General features: G+C 38.9%; 1 protein-coding gene across 1 annotated transcript in view; it reads left to right on the plus strand.

The window, feature by feature from the left end:
* Window positions 1-4337: 4337 nt before the first annotated feature.
* LOC119513352 (calcium-binding mitochondrial carrier protein SCaMC-1-like) overlaps window positions 4338-19305 on the plus strand; it is a 39330-nt gene continuing 24362 nt past the window's right edge. Inside the window, exon 1 of the mRNA XM_037808495.1 lies at window positions 4338-4592. Coding sequence (XP_037664423.1) covers window positions 4338-4592 — 255 coding nt within the window. The remainder of the gene's footprint in view (window positions 4593-19305) is intronic.

The raw sequence follows: 19305 nt of genomic DNA on the forward strand, positions 1-19305 counted from the left end.
TGGCCTTTCTCCAGTGAAGGTATACTTGCGTTGATGCCTTAATTTCGATACTTTTATGGCCTTTGGACTGTAAATTTGTAACCAAACAACCCCCCTTTATAAAAGCCAATCCATTACTGGTATTTTGCATAATGGCAGCATTAGCAAACTGGTATAGGGGATTTATATTAGTTAGAATTAGGTTCATCTGTGTGTGACAACAACCTGAAATAATGGTGACTTAAGGCTCAAGTTTTTCTCTCACATAAACACGGAGAGTCAACATGAAGTCTTCACAGTCATCAGGGTCCTGGGTCCTTCTGTCTTGTTGCTCCATCATGCATAAGCTGTCTTTACTAAGTAGACTATTTATGTTCAAAGCCTTTGGGAGAGTAGACTTGAATAAGCTCCATTAGCAGAGTGGAGGCTGTTCTATTGTAGTTCTGATAGAAGGTGCCAGGTACTAGTTTGGGCCAATTACAATTATATGAGTTTGGTGTGCCCAATTCTAGGTTACATGTGGTACAGTAGTTTTCACAAATTGATAGTCTATATATTTGTGCTGGTTTGCTAATGCTGCCATTATGCTATATACCAGAAATGACATTATGCAAAATACCAGAAATGGATTGGCTTTTATAAAGGGGGTTTATTTGGTTACAAAGTTACAGTCTTAAGGCCATAAAGTGTCCAAGGTAAGGCATCAACAATAGGATAACTTCACTGGAGAAAGGCCATTGGCATCCAGAAAACCTTTGTTAGCTGAGCAGGCACATGGCTGGTGTCTGCTTGCTCCCAGGTTGCATTTCAAAATGGCATTCTCCAAAGTGTCTGAGTTGGCTTCCAATGGCTGTCTTCAAAATGTGTCTCTCAACTGTAGCTAGCTAAGCTCTTTCTGTCTGAGCTTTTATAAGGCTTCAGTGAACTAATCAAGGCCCATGCTGAATGGGTGGGGCCACACTTCCATGGAAACATTCAATCAGAGGTCACACACTAACCAAAGGTGTCACTCACAGTTGGGTGGGTCACATCTCCATGGAAACAACCTAATCCAAAGGTTCCAACCTAATCAGCACTAATATGTCTGCCCTCACAAGACTGCATCAAAGAACATGGCTCTATCTGCGGGACATAATATAGCCAAACCAACACAACATTCATGACCAAAAGTTGGTACTGAAAATTGCCCCCAAACTTTACTAGCATTCTCTTGTAACAAAGCCTTACTCCTCTCCACAATAACTACTCCATGCCTTCTCCAATCTCCTCAAAATTCTGATTCTCATATCCTCTCTTTCTGAGCTCCTCTTCCTCACATTTTCACATCCTTGTTTTCACCACAGTGACTCATTCTTCACTGAAGAAATGGAAGCTGTTGGGTCAGCCCCTTCATCTTTCCACTTCATATTCATAAGCTCAACAGAATTCACAGTTGTTTTCAGTTGCAGTGGTAGAAGAGCATATATAACCGCAGTCAGACACAGGGGGGACATTGCAGAGAAGATGGAAAGTTGGATTTATTCAAGTTTGTCATTTTGCCAAATGAATAAGGCAAAGAAAGAGAGAGCAAGGAAGTAAAAGGATATGCAAGGTAGTGATTAAGATGATGATCATGGAATCCAATTGGAACAAAGAGAGAAATGAGGACACTGTGGGGTGAGGACAGTGATAAAGTGGAAAAATCAATAGACAGTAGGTCCTAGTGGATGCCTGTTCATATTCTTTGTCTATTTATTAGGTCATTTATCTTTTTTCTTACTGTCTTATAGGATTCCTTATATATTCTGAATACTATTTTTTGTTTTTGAAGATGTGCATTTTCTTTATATCTGTGGCTTTTCTTTTTTAGCTTTTAAATGATGTATTTTCATGCATAGATGTTTTCAATTTTATCCAATTTGTAGTTTATGGTTTATGCATTTTAAGTCTTGTTTTGGATCTCCTTTTCTACACTCAGGTCAAAAAGTATTCTCCTGGATTTTTTTTCATAACGTTTGACACTTTCACCCTTTAATTTTGGGTCTTGACTTCACCTGGAATTAATTTTTATACAGAGTATAAGGTAGGGATCCATTCAGTCTTTAAACCACCCCAATCTGTTTTTTGCACCACCAGTTCACCAAAATGCTCATGCATTTCTAGCCAAATAGAAAAGATACTTCTAAGTCCTGGCTCTTCATTTTCAATTTTACTAAGTCTTTCAGTAACATTTGGCACTTTTGGCAGCTCTTTCCTTCTAAAAACAAGCTCTTTAATTGGTTCCTCCTATTTCTCTGAAGGCTCTGTCTCAGTCTCCTTTAATAAGAATAGGAATAACAATAACTATCATTATGAAGCTCCTTCTAGGTGCCATGCCCTGTGTTAAGCATTTTTTTTCCACTTAATCTTTACAACAGACCTTTGAGACGGAACTGATACTGAAGAGGAAACCGAGGATCCGAGAAATTATGCAAGATTTTTCAAATCCAGGCAGTCTGAATTTGTGCCTCAACCCTCAAGCTCTAAGCAATGCTGGCTCTTTTGCCTCAGTCTGATATCTACATCACAGTTTTTCAGACCTAGGTGTAGGACCCTCTTCGTACTCTCTAAGTGATCTCTTCAATAGCTTTAAAAGCATCTATATGCCAGTGACTTGCAAATTTTTATCTTCAACCCAGACCTCTTTCCTGAGCTATGCATGCAATTTTGCAGCTTGCATGACTCACAGGCATCTCAAACTTAACACGTCTAAAACTGAACTTTTGATCTTATCCCCAGTCTCCTCCATCCCAGAGAATGGCAGCTCTGTCTACATGGTATCTCATGCCAGAAACCTAAAAGTTATTCTTGGTACTACTCTTCACCAGCCAGCCCCTACTTTATCATTTAGGTCTTAGCTTAAATATAACCTAAACTTCAGAAAACCTTCCTTTACTTCCCAATTTATATTAAATTCCCTGTTATGTTCTCATTATACTTTGCAATTCTCCTCCATTGCACTCATTTCAGTTTGTAAATTTATTTTTCTATGAGTTATGATACTTTCAGCTGCAGGTGACCCAGTACCCATTGAAAAATTGCTTAACTAAGAGACATTTAATTTTTCTCCCATCCAAATAGGTTCAGTGGATGCTGGTTCTGGATTTATTCACTGGCTCAGCAATGACATCAAGAACTCAGATTCTTTCCATACTTCTACCATCTTTAGGGTTTGATTTTCATCTTCAGTCTTATTGCCCTAGCATTGGTAGAGGTCATAAGGAAACATTCAGCATTATCAGTTCACAGAGAGTGGATTTAAAACCATGAACCCAGAATAATACTAATGGGATAAAGTCTCCCAAATATCAGCTCATACTAAAATTCAGATATGTGCAAAAAATGTGCTTTATTTGCTTAAATTGGTCTTTTGTTTGCCTAAACTGGTCTAAACTGAGCCCCACCTGTTAGATAAGGGGGTAAAATGTTAACCAATACCTAATTTGCTTTAAAGCTTAGATTACTGATGGAACTGAACTAGCCCCTTTAGATAATATTTACTCGTCTCAGATAAAGCTTGTTTGCTCACTAATTCTCTCCATAAGAGAGTATGAAGGCTTTTGGTGGAGGGATGTGATTTACTTGTGACTTGTGTGGTGTTGGGGTGGGGGGAGAAGCAAACCTCCTGTGCAGATCCATGAAAGCATACTGATTGGCATCAGCTGGTCCCTTTCCTACACCCTCAGTGCTGGCCTCCCTTGCTTGGGTCTGTGGCTGGTCCGTTCTTTTGGCTTGAGCAATGATTCTGTTGAGTCCCCTTGGCTCCTGCTGATTATGGGACCCTGAATATCTCACCATAGATTCCAACTAGCCCACTTGTCAGGTTATTCACTCTCATTTCACAAGAGCAATGGGCTCCAAAATATTTTGTTCACCTGCCCTCAATTTGTTTACATTTATTTTTAATTATATATTACATATATTAAATATATATATTTAAATTATGTATATGCAATTGTTAATCATGTTAAATATTAGAAAGTTTATTTTTTTCCCTGACTTTTATAACTATAAAAAGAAGCCCTAATACTGTCTCTCTTTGGTTACCAAAGGTTTGGATTTCATTAGCCCCGTGGGAATGGGAGATGATGTACTGGCCCAGTAAGAGCAGGAGATAGAAGAGGCCTACAAAAACCACATGAAGGCTTATACACATCCACCTGTTTTGTTCTCTGAGCACAAAACAGAAAAAAGTCTCCCCTAAAAATTCATAACCATGGGACTACCTTCAGCCAGTTTGGAGTTTGAATTAAAACCGTCCTGTTTGGGAATCCTCAGCCAAAATTAACTGGGGCTGGGTGTTGGGAATTGGTGATCCCAAGCTAAGTCCCCAGCCATGCATGGCAGAAGCAAATCCAGAACAAGGGACCCTCGCCTTCCTGCTGGCTTCGAACCTGAGCGTTCCGGGGCAGTTGCTAGGCAACTGGCAGCAGCCGCCGCTGCCCTGCTCCCTACGAGGCTCCCTGGACCTGTGGGGTACTCAGCGGCTGCAGCTGGGTCTCGGGGGCCTTTCCCACGTTTCAGGGTCCCCGGTGCTCTGTGGCCATGCTGCGCCGGGTATGGGGCTTCCTGCTGCCCGCCGTGGCCGGCCGGGAGTACGAATCCGACCGCCTTTTTTTTTTTTTTTTTTTTCCCTTCATTTTACTGAGATACATTCACATACCACGCAGTCATACAAAACAAATCGTACTTTCGATTGTTTACAGTACCATTACATAGTTGTACATTCATCACCTAAATCAATCCCTGACACCTTCATTAGCACACACACAAAAATAACAAGAATAATAATTAGAGTGAAAAAGAGCAATTGAAGTAAAAAAGAACACTGGGTAACTTTGTCTGTTTGTTTCCTTCCCCTACTTTTCTACACATCCATCCATAAACTAGACAAAGTGGAGTTTGGTCCTTATGGCTTTCCCAATCCCATTGTCACTCCTCATAAGCTACATTTTTATACAACTGTCTTCGAGATTCATGGGTTCTCGGTTGTAGTTTGATAGTTTCAGGTATCCACCACCAGCTACCCCAATTCTTTAGAACCTAAAAAGGGTTGTCTAAAGTGTGCGTAAGAGTGCCCACCAGAGTGATCTCTCGGCTCGTTTTGGAATCTCTCTGCCACTGAAGCTTATTTCATTTCCTTTCACATCCCCCTTTTGGTCAAGAAGATGTTCTCCGTCCCACGATGCCGGGTCTACATTCCTCCCCGTGAGTCATATTCCACGTTGCCAGGGAGATTCACTTCCCTGGTTGTCTGATCCCACGTAGGGGGGAGGGCAGTGATTTCACCTTTCAAGTTGGCTTAGCCAGAGAGAGAGGGCCACATCTGAGCAACAAAGAGGCATTCAGGAGGAGACTCTTAGGCACAAATATAGGGAGGCCTAGCCTCTCCTTTGCAGCAACCGTCTTCCCAAGGGTAAAACTTATGGTAGAGAGCCCAACCCATCAAACCACCAGTCCCCTATGTCTGTGGTCATGTTAGCAACCATGGAGGTGGGGTAGGCGAATACCCCTGCATTCTCCACAGGCTCCTCAAGGGGGCACTACATCTTTTATTTTTTCCTTGTTTTTCTTTTTTTTTTTTTTTTTTTAACTTTCCCTTCTTTTTTAAATCAACTGTATGAAAAAAAAAAGTTAAAAAGAAAACAAACATACAATAAAAGAACATTTCAAAGAGACCATATCAAGGGGGTAAGAAAAAGACAACTAACCTAAGGTAACTGCTTAACTTCCAACATGTTCCTACGATACCCCAAGAAAGTTACATAATATAGCAACATTTCTGTGAACTTGTTCCTACTACATCCATCAGAAATTAACAGACCATAGTCATTTCTGGGCATCCCCAGAACGTTAAATAGCTTATCTGTTCTTCTTGGATTATTGTTCCCCCTTCCTTAATTGCTCTCTACTGCTAGTTCCCCTACATTCTACATTATAAACCATTTGTTTTACATTTTTCAAAGTTCACATTAGTGGTAGCATATAATATTTCTCTTTTTGTGCCTGGCTTATTTCGCTCAGCATTATGTCTTCAAGGTTCATCCATGTTGTCATATGTTTCACGAGATCGTTCCTTCTTACTGCAGCGTAGTATTCCATCGTGTGTATATACCACATTTTATTTATCCGCTCATCTGTTGAAGGACATTTGGGTTGTTTCCATCTCTTGGCAATTGTGAATAATGCTGCTATGAACCTTGGCGTGCAGATATCTGTTCGTGTCACTGCTTTCCGATCTTCCGGGTATATACCGAGAAGTGCAATCGCTGGATTGAATGGTAGCTCTATATCTAGTTTTCTAAGGAACTGCCAGACTGACTTCCAGAGTGGCTGAACCATTATACAGTCCCACCAACAATGAATAAGACTTCCAATTTCTCCACATCCCCTCCAGCATTTGTAGTTTCCTGTTTGTTTAATGGCAGCCATTCTAACCGGTGTTAGATGGTATCTCATTGTGGTCTTAATTTGCATCTCTCTAATAGCTAGTGAGGCTGAACACTTTTTCATGTGTTTCTTGGCCATTTGTATTTCCTCTTCAGAGAACTGTCTTTTCATATCTTTTGCCCATTTTATAATTGGGCTGTCTGTACTATTGTCATTGAGTTGTAGGATTTATTTGTATATGCAAGATATCAGTCTTTTGTCAGATACATGGTTTCCAAAAATTTTTTCCCATTGAGTTGGCTGCCTCTTTACCTTTTTGAGAAATTCCTTTGAGGTGCAGAAACTTCTAAGCTTGAGGAGTTCCCATTTATCTATTTTCTCTTTTGTTGCTTGTGCTTTGGGTGTAAAGTCTAGGAAGTGGCCGCCTAATACAAGGTCTTGAAGATGTTTTCCTACATTATCTTCTAGGAGTTTTATGGTACTTTCTTTTATATTGAGATCTTTGGTCCATTTTGAGTTAATTTTTGTGTAGGGGGTGAGGTAGGGGTCCTCTTTCATTCTTTTGGATATGGATATCCAACTCTCCCAGCCCCATTTGTTGAAAAGACCATTATGACTCAGTTCAGTGACTTTGGGGGCCTTATCAAAGATCAGTCGGCCATAGATCTGAGGGTCTATCTCTGAATTCTCAATTCGATTCCATTGATCTATATGTCTATCTTTGTGCCAGTACCATGCTGTTTTGGCAACTGTGGCTTTATAATAAGCTTCAAAGTCAGGGAGTGTAAGTCCTCCCACTTCGTTTTTCTTTTTTAGAGTGTCTTTAGCAATTCGAGGCGTCTTCCCTTTCCAAATAAATTTGATAACTAGCTTTTCCAAGTCTGCAAAGTAGGTTGTTGGAATTTTGATTGGGATTGCATTGAATCTGTAGATGAGTTTGGGTAGAATTGACATCTTAATGACATTTAGCCTTCCTATCCATGAACATGGAATATTTTTCCATCTTTTAAGGTCCCCTTCTATTTCTTTTAGTAGAGTTATGTAGTTTTCTTTGTATAGGTCTTTTACATCTTTGGTTAAGTTGATTCCTGGGTACTTGATGTTTTTAGTTGCTATTGAAAATGGTATCTTTTTCTTGAGTGTCTCTTCAGTTTGTTCATTTCTAGCATATAGAAACATTACTGACTTATGTGCATTAATCTTGTATCCCGCTACTTTGCTAAATTTGTTTATTAGCTCTAGTAGCTGTATCGTCGATTTCTCAGGGTTTTCTAGATATAAGATCATATCATCTGCAAACAATGACAGTTTTACTTCTTCTTTTCCAATTTGGATGCCTTTTATTTCTTTGTCTTGCCGGATTGCCCTGGCTAGCACTTCCAGCACAATGTTGAATAACAGTGGTGACAGCGGGCATCCTTGTCTTGTTCCTGATCTTAGAGGGAAGGCTTTCAGTCTCTCACCATTGAGTACTATGCTGGCTGTGGGTTTTTCATATATGCTCTTTATCATGTTGAGGAAGTTTCCTTCAATTCCTACCTTTTGAAGTGTTTTTATCAAAAAGGGATGTTGGATTTTGTCAAATGCTTTTTCAGCATCTATTGAGATGATCAATTGATTTTTCCCTTTTGACTTGTTAATGTGTTGTAATACATTGATTGTTTTTCTTATGTTGAACCATCCTTGCATGCATGGAATGAACCCCACTTGGTCATGGTGTATGATTTTTTAAATGTGTCTTTGGATTCGATTTGCAAGTATTTTGTTGAGGATTTTTGCATCTATATTCATTAGGGAGATTGGCCGGTAGTTTTCCTTTTTTGTAGCATCTTTGCCTGGTTTTGGTATTAGATTGATGTTAGCTTCATAAAATGAGTTAGGTAGTGTTCCATTTTTTTCAATGTTTTGAAAGAGTTTGAGTAAGATTGGTGTCAGTTCTTTCTGGAAAGTTTGGTAGAATTCCCCTGTGAAGCCATCTGGCCCTGGGCATTTGTTTGTGGGAAGATTTTTGATGACTGATTGGATCTCTTTGCTTGTGATGGGTTGGTTGAGGTCTTCTATTTCTTCTCTGGTCAGTCTAGGTTGTTCATATGTTTCCAGGAAATTGTCCATTTCTTCTACATTATCCAGTTTGTTGCCATACAGTTGTTCATAATATCCTCTTATAATTTTTTTAATTTCTTCAGGATCTGCAGTTATGTCACCTTTTTCATTCATTATTTTGTTTATATGGGTCTTCTCTCTTTTTGATTTTGTCAGTCTAGCGAGGGGCTTGTCAATCTTGTTGATCTTCTCAAAGAACCAACTTTTGGTGATATTTATCCTCTCTATTGTTTTTTTGTTCTCTATGTCATTTATTTCTGCTTTAATCCTTGTTATTTCTTTTCTTCTACTTGGTTTAGGATTGGTTTGCTGTTCATTTTCTGGCTTCTTCAGTTGATCCATTAGTTCTTTGATTTTGGCTCTTTCTTCCTTTTTAATATATGCGTTTAGTGCTATAAATTTCCCCCTTAGCACTGCTTTTGCTGCATCCCATAGGTTTTGGTATGTTGTGTTCTCATTTTCATTCGTCTCTATATATTTAGCAATTTCTCTTGCCATTTCTTCTTTAACCCACTGATTGTTTAGGAGTGTGTTGTTTAACCTCCAGGTATTTGTGAATTTTCTAAGTCTCTGATGGTTATTGACTTCTAATTGTATTCCATTGTGGTCAGAGAATGTGCTTTGAATAATTTCAACCTTTTTAAATTTATTGAGGCTTGTTTTATGTCGCAGCATATGATCTATTCTGGAGAAAGTTCCATGAGCACTAGAAAAGTATGTGTATCCTGGTGATTTGGGATGTAATGTCCTGTATATGTCTGTTAAATCTAATTCATTTATCAGATTGTTTAGGTTTTCAATTTCCTTATTGGTCTTCTGTCTGGTTGATCTATCTATAGGAGAGAGTGATGTGTTGAAGTCTCCCACAATTATTGTGGAAACATCAATTGCTTCCTTTAGTTTTGCCAGTGTTTCTCTCATGTATTTTGTGGCACCTTGATTGGGTGCATAGACATTTACGATTGTTATTTCTTCTTGCTGAATTGCCCCTTTTATTAGTATGTAGTGGCCTTCTTTGTCTCTGAAAACATCCCTGCATTTGAAGTCTATTTTATCTGAGATTAATATTGCTACACCTGCTTTCTTTTGGCTGTAGCTTGCATGAAATATTTTTTTCCATCCTTTCACTTTCAGTTTCTTTGTGTCCCTGTGTCTAAGATGAGTCTCTTGTATGCAACATATTGATGGTTCATTTTTTTTGATCCATTCTGTGAATCTTTATCTTTTAATAGGGGAGTTTAATCCATTTACATTCAACGTTATAACCGTGAAGGCATTTCTTGAATCAGCCATCTTATCCTTTGGTTTATGTTTGTCATATTTTTCCCCTCTGTCTATTAATATTCTTTATTGTACCCATACCGAATCTCTTTAGTACTGAACCTTTCTCCAAGTCTCTCTGTCCTGTCTTTGTTTCTCTGTCTGTAGGGCTCCCTTGAGTATCTCCAGTAGGGCAGGTCTCTTGTTAGCAAATTCTCTCAGCATTTGTTTGTCTGTGAAAAATTTAAGCTCTCCCTCAAATTTGAAGGAGAGCTTTGCTGGATAAAGTATTCTTGGCTGGAAATTTTTCTCACTCAGAATTTTAAATATATTGTGCCACTGCCTTCTCGCCTCCATGGTGGCTGCTGAGTAGTCACTACTTAGTCTTATGCTGTTTCCTTTGTATGTGGTGAATTGCTTTTCTCTTGCTGCTTTCAGAATTTGCTCCTTCTCTTCTGTGTTTGACAGTGTGATCAGTATATGTCTCGGAGTGGGTTTATTTGGATTTATTCTATTTGGAGTTCGCTGAGCATTTATGATTTGTGTATTTATGTTGTTTAGAAGATTTGGGAAGTTTTCCCCAACAATTTCTTTGAATACTCTTCCTAGACCTTTACCCTTTTCTTCCCCTTCTGGGACACCAATGAGTCTTATATTTGGACGTTTCATATTATCTATCATATCCCTGAGGTCCATTTCGATTTTTTCAATTTTTTTCCCCATTATTTCTTTTATGCTTTCATTTTCCATTCTGTCATCTTCCAGGTCACTGATTTGTTGTTCAACTTCCTCTAGTCTTGTACTATGAGTGTCCAGAATCTTTTTAATTTGGTCAACAGTTTCTTTAATTTCCATAAGATCATCCATTTTTTTATTTAGTCTTTCAATGTCTTCTCTATGCTCTTCTAGGGTCTTCTTGATTTCCTTTGTATCCCGTACTATGGTCTCATTGTTCATCTTTAGTTCTTTGAGTAGCTGCTCTAGGTGCTGTGTCTCTTCTGATCTTTTGATTTGGGTGCTTGGGCTTGGGTTATCCATATCGTCTGGTTTTTTCATATGCTATATAATTTTCTGTTGTTTTTGGCCTCGTGGCATTTGCTGAACTTGATAGGGTTCTTTTAGGATTTGTAGACCAATTGAAGTCCTTATCTCTAATTTATCAGATCTACAGCTTCGTGGAGTACACTTTCTCTAACTAACCAGCAGGTGGCGTCCACGAGCCACCTGTTCTCCACAAGCCAGTTCTCCCCTGCTTAGCCTTTTTGGTGAGTGGGGGAGTGAGTCTTGTGGGGCCCAATTGGTGTACCAAGCTTGCGTGTGTAGTTGGTGTTGCCTGCCCTGTATGTGGGGCATGTTTCTGGGCAGTCGGGGAGGGGGGGTGGCCCTAACAATCAAATCTCCCTGATGATCCTAGAGTTTTAAAGCTGCTGCAATAGTCTAATCCTTCATTTCAGTCCTGCCACAGTTTGTCTCTGCCACTGACCCACAAGTCTTTGGTATTGGCGTATGGCTCCTGAGACTTGCAAGTGGGCCCCTCTTCCAGGCTGTGCATCCCGGGTCCTCTGTTGAGGGATGACTGTGCTATGTCACAGGTGAGTGCCGTCCCCCCAGGGCGGTTCTGGGCTTCTGGGCTGTGTAGGGAGGCTCCCAGTCTGCTCAAATGATGGCTGAATGAGGCTTTGTTAATTCACTCTGCTCCACCTTCCCAGCTCTGGGACAATCAGCTGAGGTTGCAGGGAAGGCTAATGTCCATGCCCAGTTTTGTGGTGTGTGCCTGTTATTTGAAGCACTTCCGTCACACTGGGTTGTCTGGGGCAGCTCTGGGCTATGGGGCTGGCGATGGGCAGGAGTGTTTCCTGTCCACCAGGATGGTGGCTGTGAGCGGACACCCCCCTTTTCTTGGGAAGTTGTGGTGTTTAGTTAATTTTCTCAGCCACTGGATTATTGCCTTTTGTCTCAGAGCTCTCTTAGTTCTGCTCTTGACTTGACCTGCCCAAATTGCAATTCTTTGAAGCTTTCTGTATTGGGCTTCTTAGAGTAATTGTTTTAGAAAAGGAAAAAAGGATTAAAAAAAAAAAAAAAAAGGGCCCTCCTCAGAGATCTAATGGGTTATTGAAATGCTAAGAGACAAAGCAACCAGGGCCATTAAGGAAAGGTCCACAGGGCAGAGAGATCAGCTTTTCTTCGGGATTTGCATATGCACCTCAAGGCCTGAGCTCCGCCCTTCCCCTTTCTGTGTTCACCAGAACTCCAAAAATCCTCTGCTTTTATTTTGGAGTTTTTCGTGTTATTTTTTTTTTTTTTCTATGCCTGTCTCCTCTCTGCTGGGCTGGCAGCTCTCAGATTCTCTGGTGTCTGGTCTCAGTCTATCTATGGTTGGAGTCTGGATCAGTAGAATGAGTTTCTGAGAAGGGCTACCACTGCAGTTCTCCCTTCTCCTTCCCGGAGCTGGCAGCCCCTCCTCCCACGGGACTGAGCCTGGCAGGGAGGGGCGCGGGTCCCCTGGCCGCAAAAACTTACAGATTTCACTGATCTCAGCAGTTCGACATTTTCATGAGTGTTGTATGAAGTATGCCCAAAGACAGATTGCTCTGTGGTGTCCAGTCCACGCAGTTCCTGGCTTTTTACCTACTTTCCTGGAGGAGTAACTAAAACTTACAGCTCACCAGTCTGCCATCTTGCCCCGCCTCTCTCAACAGTATGCTTTTTAGCTAAGGATCTGTGGGATGTTTATAACATTTTGATAAGCTTTTGACATGAACAAAGCTCTGTGTGGCAAGGTGGTGAAGCTGAGTCTTGAAAGGTGAGTAAAAGATGAATGAAGAGTGAGGAAGAGTGTTGCAGGCAGAGGAAATAGCTTATGTGAAGTTCTGGTCACCCCAGGAGAGCTTGTCATGTATGAGGCACTGGATGACCACTAAGGTGGAAGGCAAGAGCAAGGAGAGGTGTAACCAGAGATGAAGCTGGAGAGGCAAGCCCAGGCAAGCTTATGGCGAGTCTTGAGGCCTGTAAAAGTCTCTGGACATGACCTTGAAGAGTAATAAGATAGCAAGCCACTGCAGAGTTTCAGTATTTGTGTTGGTCAGATTTGTGTGGAGGAAGGATTGGGAATCTGTGCTAAGATCAGACTGTGGTTATGTTGATAAGTGATTTGAGAGATATTTAAGCATAGACTATACCACATTTAGTGATTAGGTGAGTGAGAGGAAAGTGGCACAGTTGATTGTTTTAAGCAATGTGGAGGGTGGTGACGTTATTTATTTATATAGGAAATATCATATGGGCTCTCCAGCCTCTCATTTTTATCTTTGCAAGTAGAAGAAATAAGTGGGATATTGATATTTTATGGAACATTTGCAATAATGTGTTTAGTACTATTTGCCTTCGTATCTTTTCAAACCCTTCAGTTGATCCTTTTTTCTCTATTCCTTTAAAGGAGTGATTGATGCTTCAGAAATTGCCCATGCTCTCAAATTAATAGGTATAAATATTTCTGAAAATGAGGCAATGAAGATTCTTCAAAGGTCAGCCCTTATATATGTATATGTATTTTAGAAATTATTTTTTATTTACTTTAAAACCTTCTTCATTATGAAAGTGACAAGTATGGCAACTTTAGCAAAGCATGAATAATAAGCTTACAATTATTGAGCATTTGTTTGCTAGTATCTTCTAAGAGCTTCAATATATTACCTCATTTAATCCTCATGAGACTGCAGAGGCAACTTCTGTGAAATTGTTGAACAGTGATGTTAAGTAACTTGCACAAGGTCACCATAATCTGATATTCAAATGTTAACTCATTGATAATATTTTAGTGCATGTACTTACTGCTCTTTGTAAGATCACATACTTTTATATTACTTATTAGCCAATGAATCAAATTTATGTATCAATTAGATATTGATTGGGTTCCCTCCTTTGTGCCAGGCATGTACTAGTCAGTGAGGATGGTAAAAAGGACAGTCCTGGCACCTGCTCTTACAGAGATAATAGTTCAGTGGGGCATGCAAACAGTGAGCAGGCCGTTGCAGTGTGGCAGCAGTCACAATAGGAAAATATAGGAGAACAACAAAGAAAGGGGTCTTTTATCAGGAAAAAAAGTGCTGACTTTTCTCAAATCATACTACTTTTCTCCTTTGAGGTATTTATCCAAAGAATTATATTAGTAGACTTTCTGATCTTAAACATTCCTGGGAAAGGCTAACTTGTTATGAACTATTTCATGTAGTAACACATACAGAACAATAAAGAAAACACTATAACAACCATCTATGTTCATCACTGGTTTGTCATATTTAACATTTTACCATGTTTGCTTCAGATATTTAAAAATAAGTAAAATATTATAGGCGCTGAACTTCTCAGTGGATTTATCTCTAAAACCATTTCCTCCCTTCTGCTAGAAGTAACCACTATCCTGATTTATCATTCCCATATGGATTTTTACATGCATATGCTTTTTTACTAAATGTATGTATTCTTAAAATACGATATTGCTTCTCTTGTTTTAGGACTTTAAGCGGTGGCATACTGCATATATCATTTTGTGACTTAAGTTTTTTCTGAAACTTCTATCTTTGAGAGTTATTGATGTCAATGTATGTAGCTCTAATTCAGTCATTTTAGCCACCGTGTGGTGTTCCGTTTAATGAACATAACTTTGTTTATGGATTGTTCTGGTGATAGTCATTTAGGTGTTTTATTTTGTTGCGAATACAAAAGAATACAAAGACTGTTCTTGTAAACTCACAGTGAAGTTGCTTGGTTTTAGGGCAGACACACCCTTAACTTTAAAAGATATTCCAAATTGCTCTCCAGAGTGTTTGTGCCAATTTAGAATCTCTACCAGCAATGTATTTCCTTTCTAACACTTGATACTCTATTGTTCTAGTATTTTAATATTTTCTGAACTCTTGAGTAAGAGATATTGTCTCATTTTTGTTTTAATTTGCATTTTCCTCATTTCTCATGAGGCTACTAAGTATCTTTTCATATGTTTCTTGTCCATTGGGTATTCTTTTTCTGATAATTACATATTTATATCTTTTACCTATTTTTCAACTGGATGGGTTGTTGGTTGTAGTTGTTCTTTTAGACTTGTGGCTATTAATCCTATGTTGGTTCTATTTATTGCAAATATCTTTTCCCAGTTTGTGGTTTATTTTCAAATTCTTTTAAAGGTGTTTTTGTTGTTGTGCAGTAGTTTTGAATTTGAATGTCAGATTTGTCTATTTTCCTTTCATGTTTATTCTTTTAGTATCTCGAGAAATTCTTCTTTACCCTGGCACATAAAGTTATTCACTTACATCTCATTTTAAAATTTTGTACTTCACATTTCATTGTTTAATTCACCTGTAACTCATATTTATATGTGTATGCTGTGAAGTAGAAGTCGAATTTTAGTTTTTTCTTACAGAGTCCAGTTGTTCTTTCACCATTTATTTACTTGTTCCATGCTTTCCCACAGATTTGAAATGGTTTTTTCTTTCATGTATTAAATTTCCACCTATATACAGTTGTGTTTCTGGGCCCTTTATTCAATTACATTGGTTGTTCTCTATTATGCATTAATGCCACATCTTAATTACTCTCACTTTTTAATACATCTTGATATCTTGTCTCATTTTCTTCATCTTCAATACTATTAGGGCCATTCTTGGTCCTTTTCTATATGAATTTAGAATCACCTTGTTTAGTGATACACACATGCACTCACACATCTTTTGAAATTTTGATCACAGTTTTATTAGTATTATAGATTAATTGGGAGAATTGATATATTTATGATGTGAAATCTTCTACTCCCTGAACATTATATATGCTTTCATTTATTTAAATACTCTTTTATTAAAGTTTTTTTTATTACATATAAAGCTCTTATACAACTTTTGTTGGATTTATTCATAGAGACATGGTTTTTATGGCTAAGTAATATCCTTTTTACACTTTTAATAATTTCTGGCTTAAAACATACAGATCGATTTGATTTTCTATCATTTTATTTAGAATCTTTGCATCCATATTCATAAGTAATGATATACTGAGGGTAAGGTAGAATAGGAAATCCTTTCTGTGGTCTACAAGGTTCTCCGTGGTCTGGCCCCGCCCACCCCTCTAGCCTCATCCTGACCACACCTCTCCTTGCACTCTCTTCTGTCAGTGCTTTGAAAGATCTATGGCGTTCTTTCCTCTAGGCTACATTCTCTCTGCTTGGAAAGCCCCTTCCAGCTCCTTTACTGTAGTTACTCCTGTTTCTTAGGTCTCAGTTTAGATGTTACTTTCACCTTTAAAGCTTTTTAAAAATCTTGCTGGTATTTGCTTTCACAGAGGCTTGTTTATTTGCTGTCCCCTTCAGCCCCCTACCACCATGCACTAGACTGTAAACTTCATGAAGACAGGGACCAACGTATATTATCTATTGTTTTATAGTCAGTGCCTAGCAGTGTGCCTAGTACATACTAGCAGCTTCATAAATATTTTCTGAATGATTTGATGGTGCACAAAAGCCGAGTGAGGAGAGTGTCAAATTTAACAGAAATGACCAGCCATGTGAGTATTGAAAAATATTCGTTGGATCTTGCATTTAGGAGATTACTGGGGGATCTCAGTGAAAGCAGTTTCAGGGAAGGAGTAAAAAATTGTCAGATTGCCTAGGGCTGTTGAGTGAATGGGAGATGAAGACATGGGGACTGTGAAGGTGGTTTGCTGATTTGGGAAATTTAGATAAGAAGGAGAGGACAACTAAACAAGTCCTTGAATTTTATTTTTATTATTATTTTTAAGGGTAGGAGAGACTGAGAAGTAGTCTTCAGAGAGGGAGATGTTGGACATGTTACAGAAAGAGGAGATAACTGATTGAACAGTATCTCAGAAAAAATGGGAGGGAATGGGACCAACAGCTCAAGAGAGAGTCCTTGAATAGGAGGCAACATTTCATCCTCTGAGTCTAGAGTACAGGAGGTAAGGATGAATGTGGGAAGAGAGAAGTTTGTTCACTCTACAAATATCTACTGAGTGTCTGCTCTGATGTGCCAGGCATTCATCTATCTAGGTGCTGGGGATACAGTAGTGAAGGAAACAGGCAAAAATTCCTGCTGTCCTAGCTCACAGTGAAAAGAAGAGAAAAACAATAAGTCAGATAAATACTTTATCTATGTTAGATAGCAATAAGTGCTAGGGGGAAAAATAAAGCAGGAAAGGAAACAGTGTGTGGGGGTGGGGGTTGGGTAACAGCTACAATTTTAGATATAGTGTCTAGGAAAGGCCTCAGAGGTAACATTTAGTAGATCTGAAGGAGGTGACAGAGGGAGCCCTGAAGATCTCTGGGGAAAAACCTTCCAGGCAGAAGAAATAGCAAGAGCAAAAGCCCCCATGTGGGCAGCATGTTTGGGACAGGGTGATTCAGGGAGAGGATCTTAGGAGATAAATCTAAGAGATAACAGGAGGCCATGTTACATAAGGCCTTACGGGCAATCTTAAGGACTTTGGCTTTTTCTCTGATAAGTCACTGGATGGTTTTAAACAGAGGTGTGACGTGATCTAACTTAGAATTTAACAGTCTCATTTTGGCTGATGTATTGAGAATAGTTTGTTGGGGGCAAGGGTGAAAGCAGGGATAAACCAGACACAACTTAAGGTTGTCTTATACCAGAATAGAAACAGTAGAGAAGGTATGAAGTGGTTAGAGTCTGGATATGTTTTGAAAGATTGACAGGATTTGCTTCTGGATCATGTGGGGGATGTGAAAGAGAGTAATAAAGGACAATGTCAGGGTTTTGGCCTGAGAATCTAGTTGCCATTTATTGAGACAGGTAAGACTGCAAAAACTGCAAGAAAAGCAGGTTTGGGATGGGGTGGATACCAGTGTCCAGTTTTATTCTTATTTAGGTTCAGATACTTTCAGACATCCAGGTGGAGATGTCAAGTAGGCAACTTGAAATAGGAGTCTGGAGTTCAGAGGCACATTCAGGCTAGAGACAGACATTCTGGGAATCATGGGCTTATAGGAGGTAATTAAGCCATGAGATTGAAAGAGATGATGAGGGACAGTATGGTACACTGCATCCTGCCTGGTATTCTCTCATATTAATAGGAGGCAGGGGACGTGAGGAGAAACCAGTAAAGGAGACAGAGAAGAAGCAGCCTTAGAGAAAGGAGGAAAACCAGGAGAGTATGTTGTGCTGGAAGCTGAATGAAGGAAATGATTCAAGGCAAGGAGAATTAGCTCTGTCAAATGCTGCTGGGAGTTCAAATCATATGAGGACAGAGAATGGATCTCTGGATTTAGCACAGTAGTGGCCATTCGTGGAGGCTGATGGGAAATGGGTTCAAGAGAAAATGAGAAGAGAGGAATTGGAGACAGATGATGGACGTTTCTTTGAGGAGTTTTGCTGTAAAGGCAAGGAGAGTAAAATGGTGCTAGCTGGGGAAGTTGGGGCAAGAAATTTCTTTTTAAAGATGAGACTGCTAAAGCACTTATATTTTGGGGAGAAATAGGGAGCAACATGGCCTGAGAATGAGTGTCAGAAATGGGTTAGGTAGTTTGAGGCGATGCATGAAGGTTTGTTCTAGTTGCTGAGGAAAATGAGAAAGGGTTACTAGCTGACTGAGATAAGAACTTGAAGTACTGGCAAGTTCATACTTAGCAAGCATTGGATCCCATTGCCTTTCTTTACATTCTGAATTTCACTCAAGTATTTGAGAAATTCCCTGATGGTATACAATCCTTATTTGGCTTCATTACTATTATTTCATGTTAATGGAAATAATTTAGTATCCATAGTAAATGGAAATTTGTCTTTTAAGAACCATTATTATTCCATGATCTACCATTATTGCTAGAGAAGTAGTAGAAAGTAATAGGAAGAGGTTACAAGACAGGAAAGAGGGGAAATGCTTAAGAAGAAATACTAGAAGACTGGGATGCAGCAATAAAGTCTTACCTTTTTGTAGTCCTTTATAATTTACAAGGCTCTTGTATATATAATCTCATTTAATACTCTAAGAACCCTATATTGTAGGAATTATTCTAATCTAAACTGAAGTTTAGAGATGTTAGGTGAACTTTTTACTGTCACAAAAGTAGCAACAGGCATAGCTCTGACTGTAACCCAAATTTTCTGACTTTAAGAAAATAAAATGTTTCTATAATGCATATTTTATTTCTAAGTCATTGTTTATATTTGAGCATATTCTTATTTTTAATATTCAGGATGGATAGAGATGGGTCAATGACAATAGACTGGGAAGAATGGAGGAAGTATTTTTTATTTAAATCTGCAGAAAATGTTGAAGAAATTGCCCATTACTGGAACCGTTTTACTGTGTTTTTTTTTTTTTTAACCATTTGTATATTTTATGCCATTAATTGGCCATAGAATGTCTTCTTCAACCAAAGTTTCAACCTGCAAAAAGTACCCATTTGTTGAGAATACTACCTGTTAAGAGTTGATTACTCCTACTTAACATTATCATTCTGTATTATAGGTGCCTATTTACATGCTTGAAAGTAGGGACTGTGAATTGCTCATTGATGTTATAGTGATTGCCCAG

Source organism: Choloepus didactylus, chromosome 2 (genome assembly GCF_015220235.1).
Source record: "Choloepus didactylus isolate mChoDid1 chromosome 2, mChoDid1.pri, whole genome shotgun sequence".
NCBI classification, from domain to species: domain Eukaryota; kingdom Metazoa; phylum Chordata; class Mammalia; order Pilosa; family Megalonychidae; genus Choloepus; species Choloepus didactylus.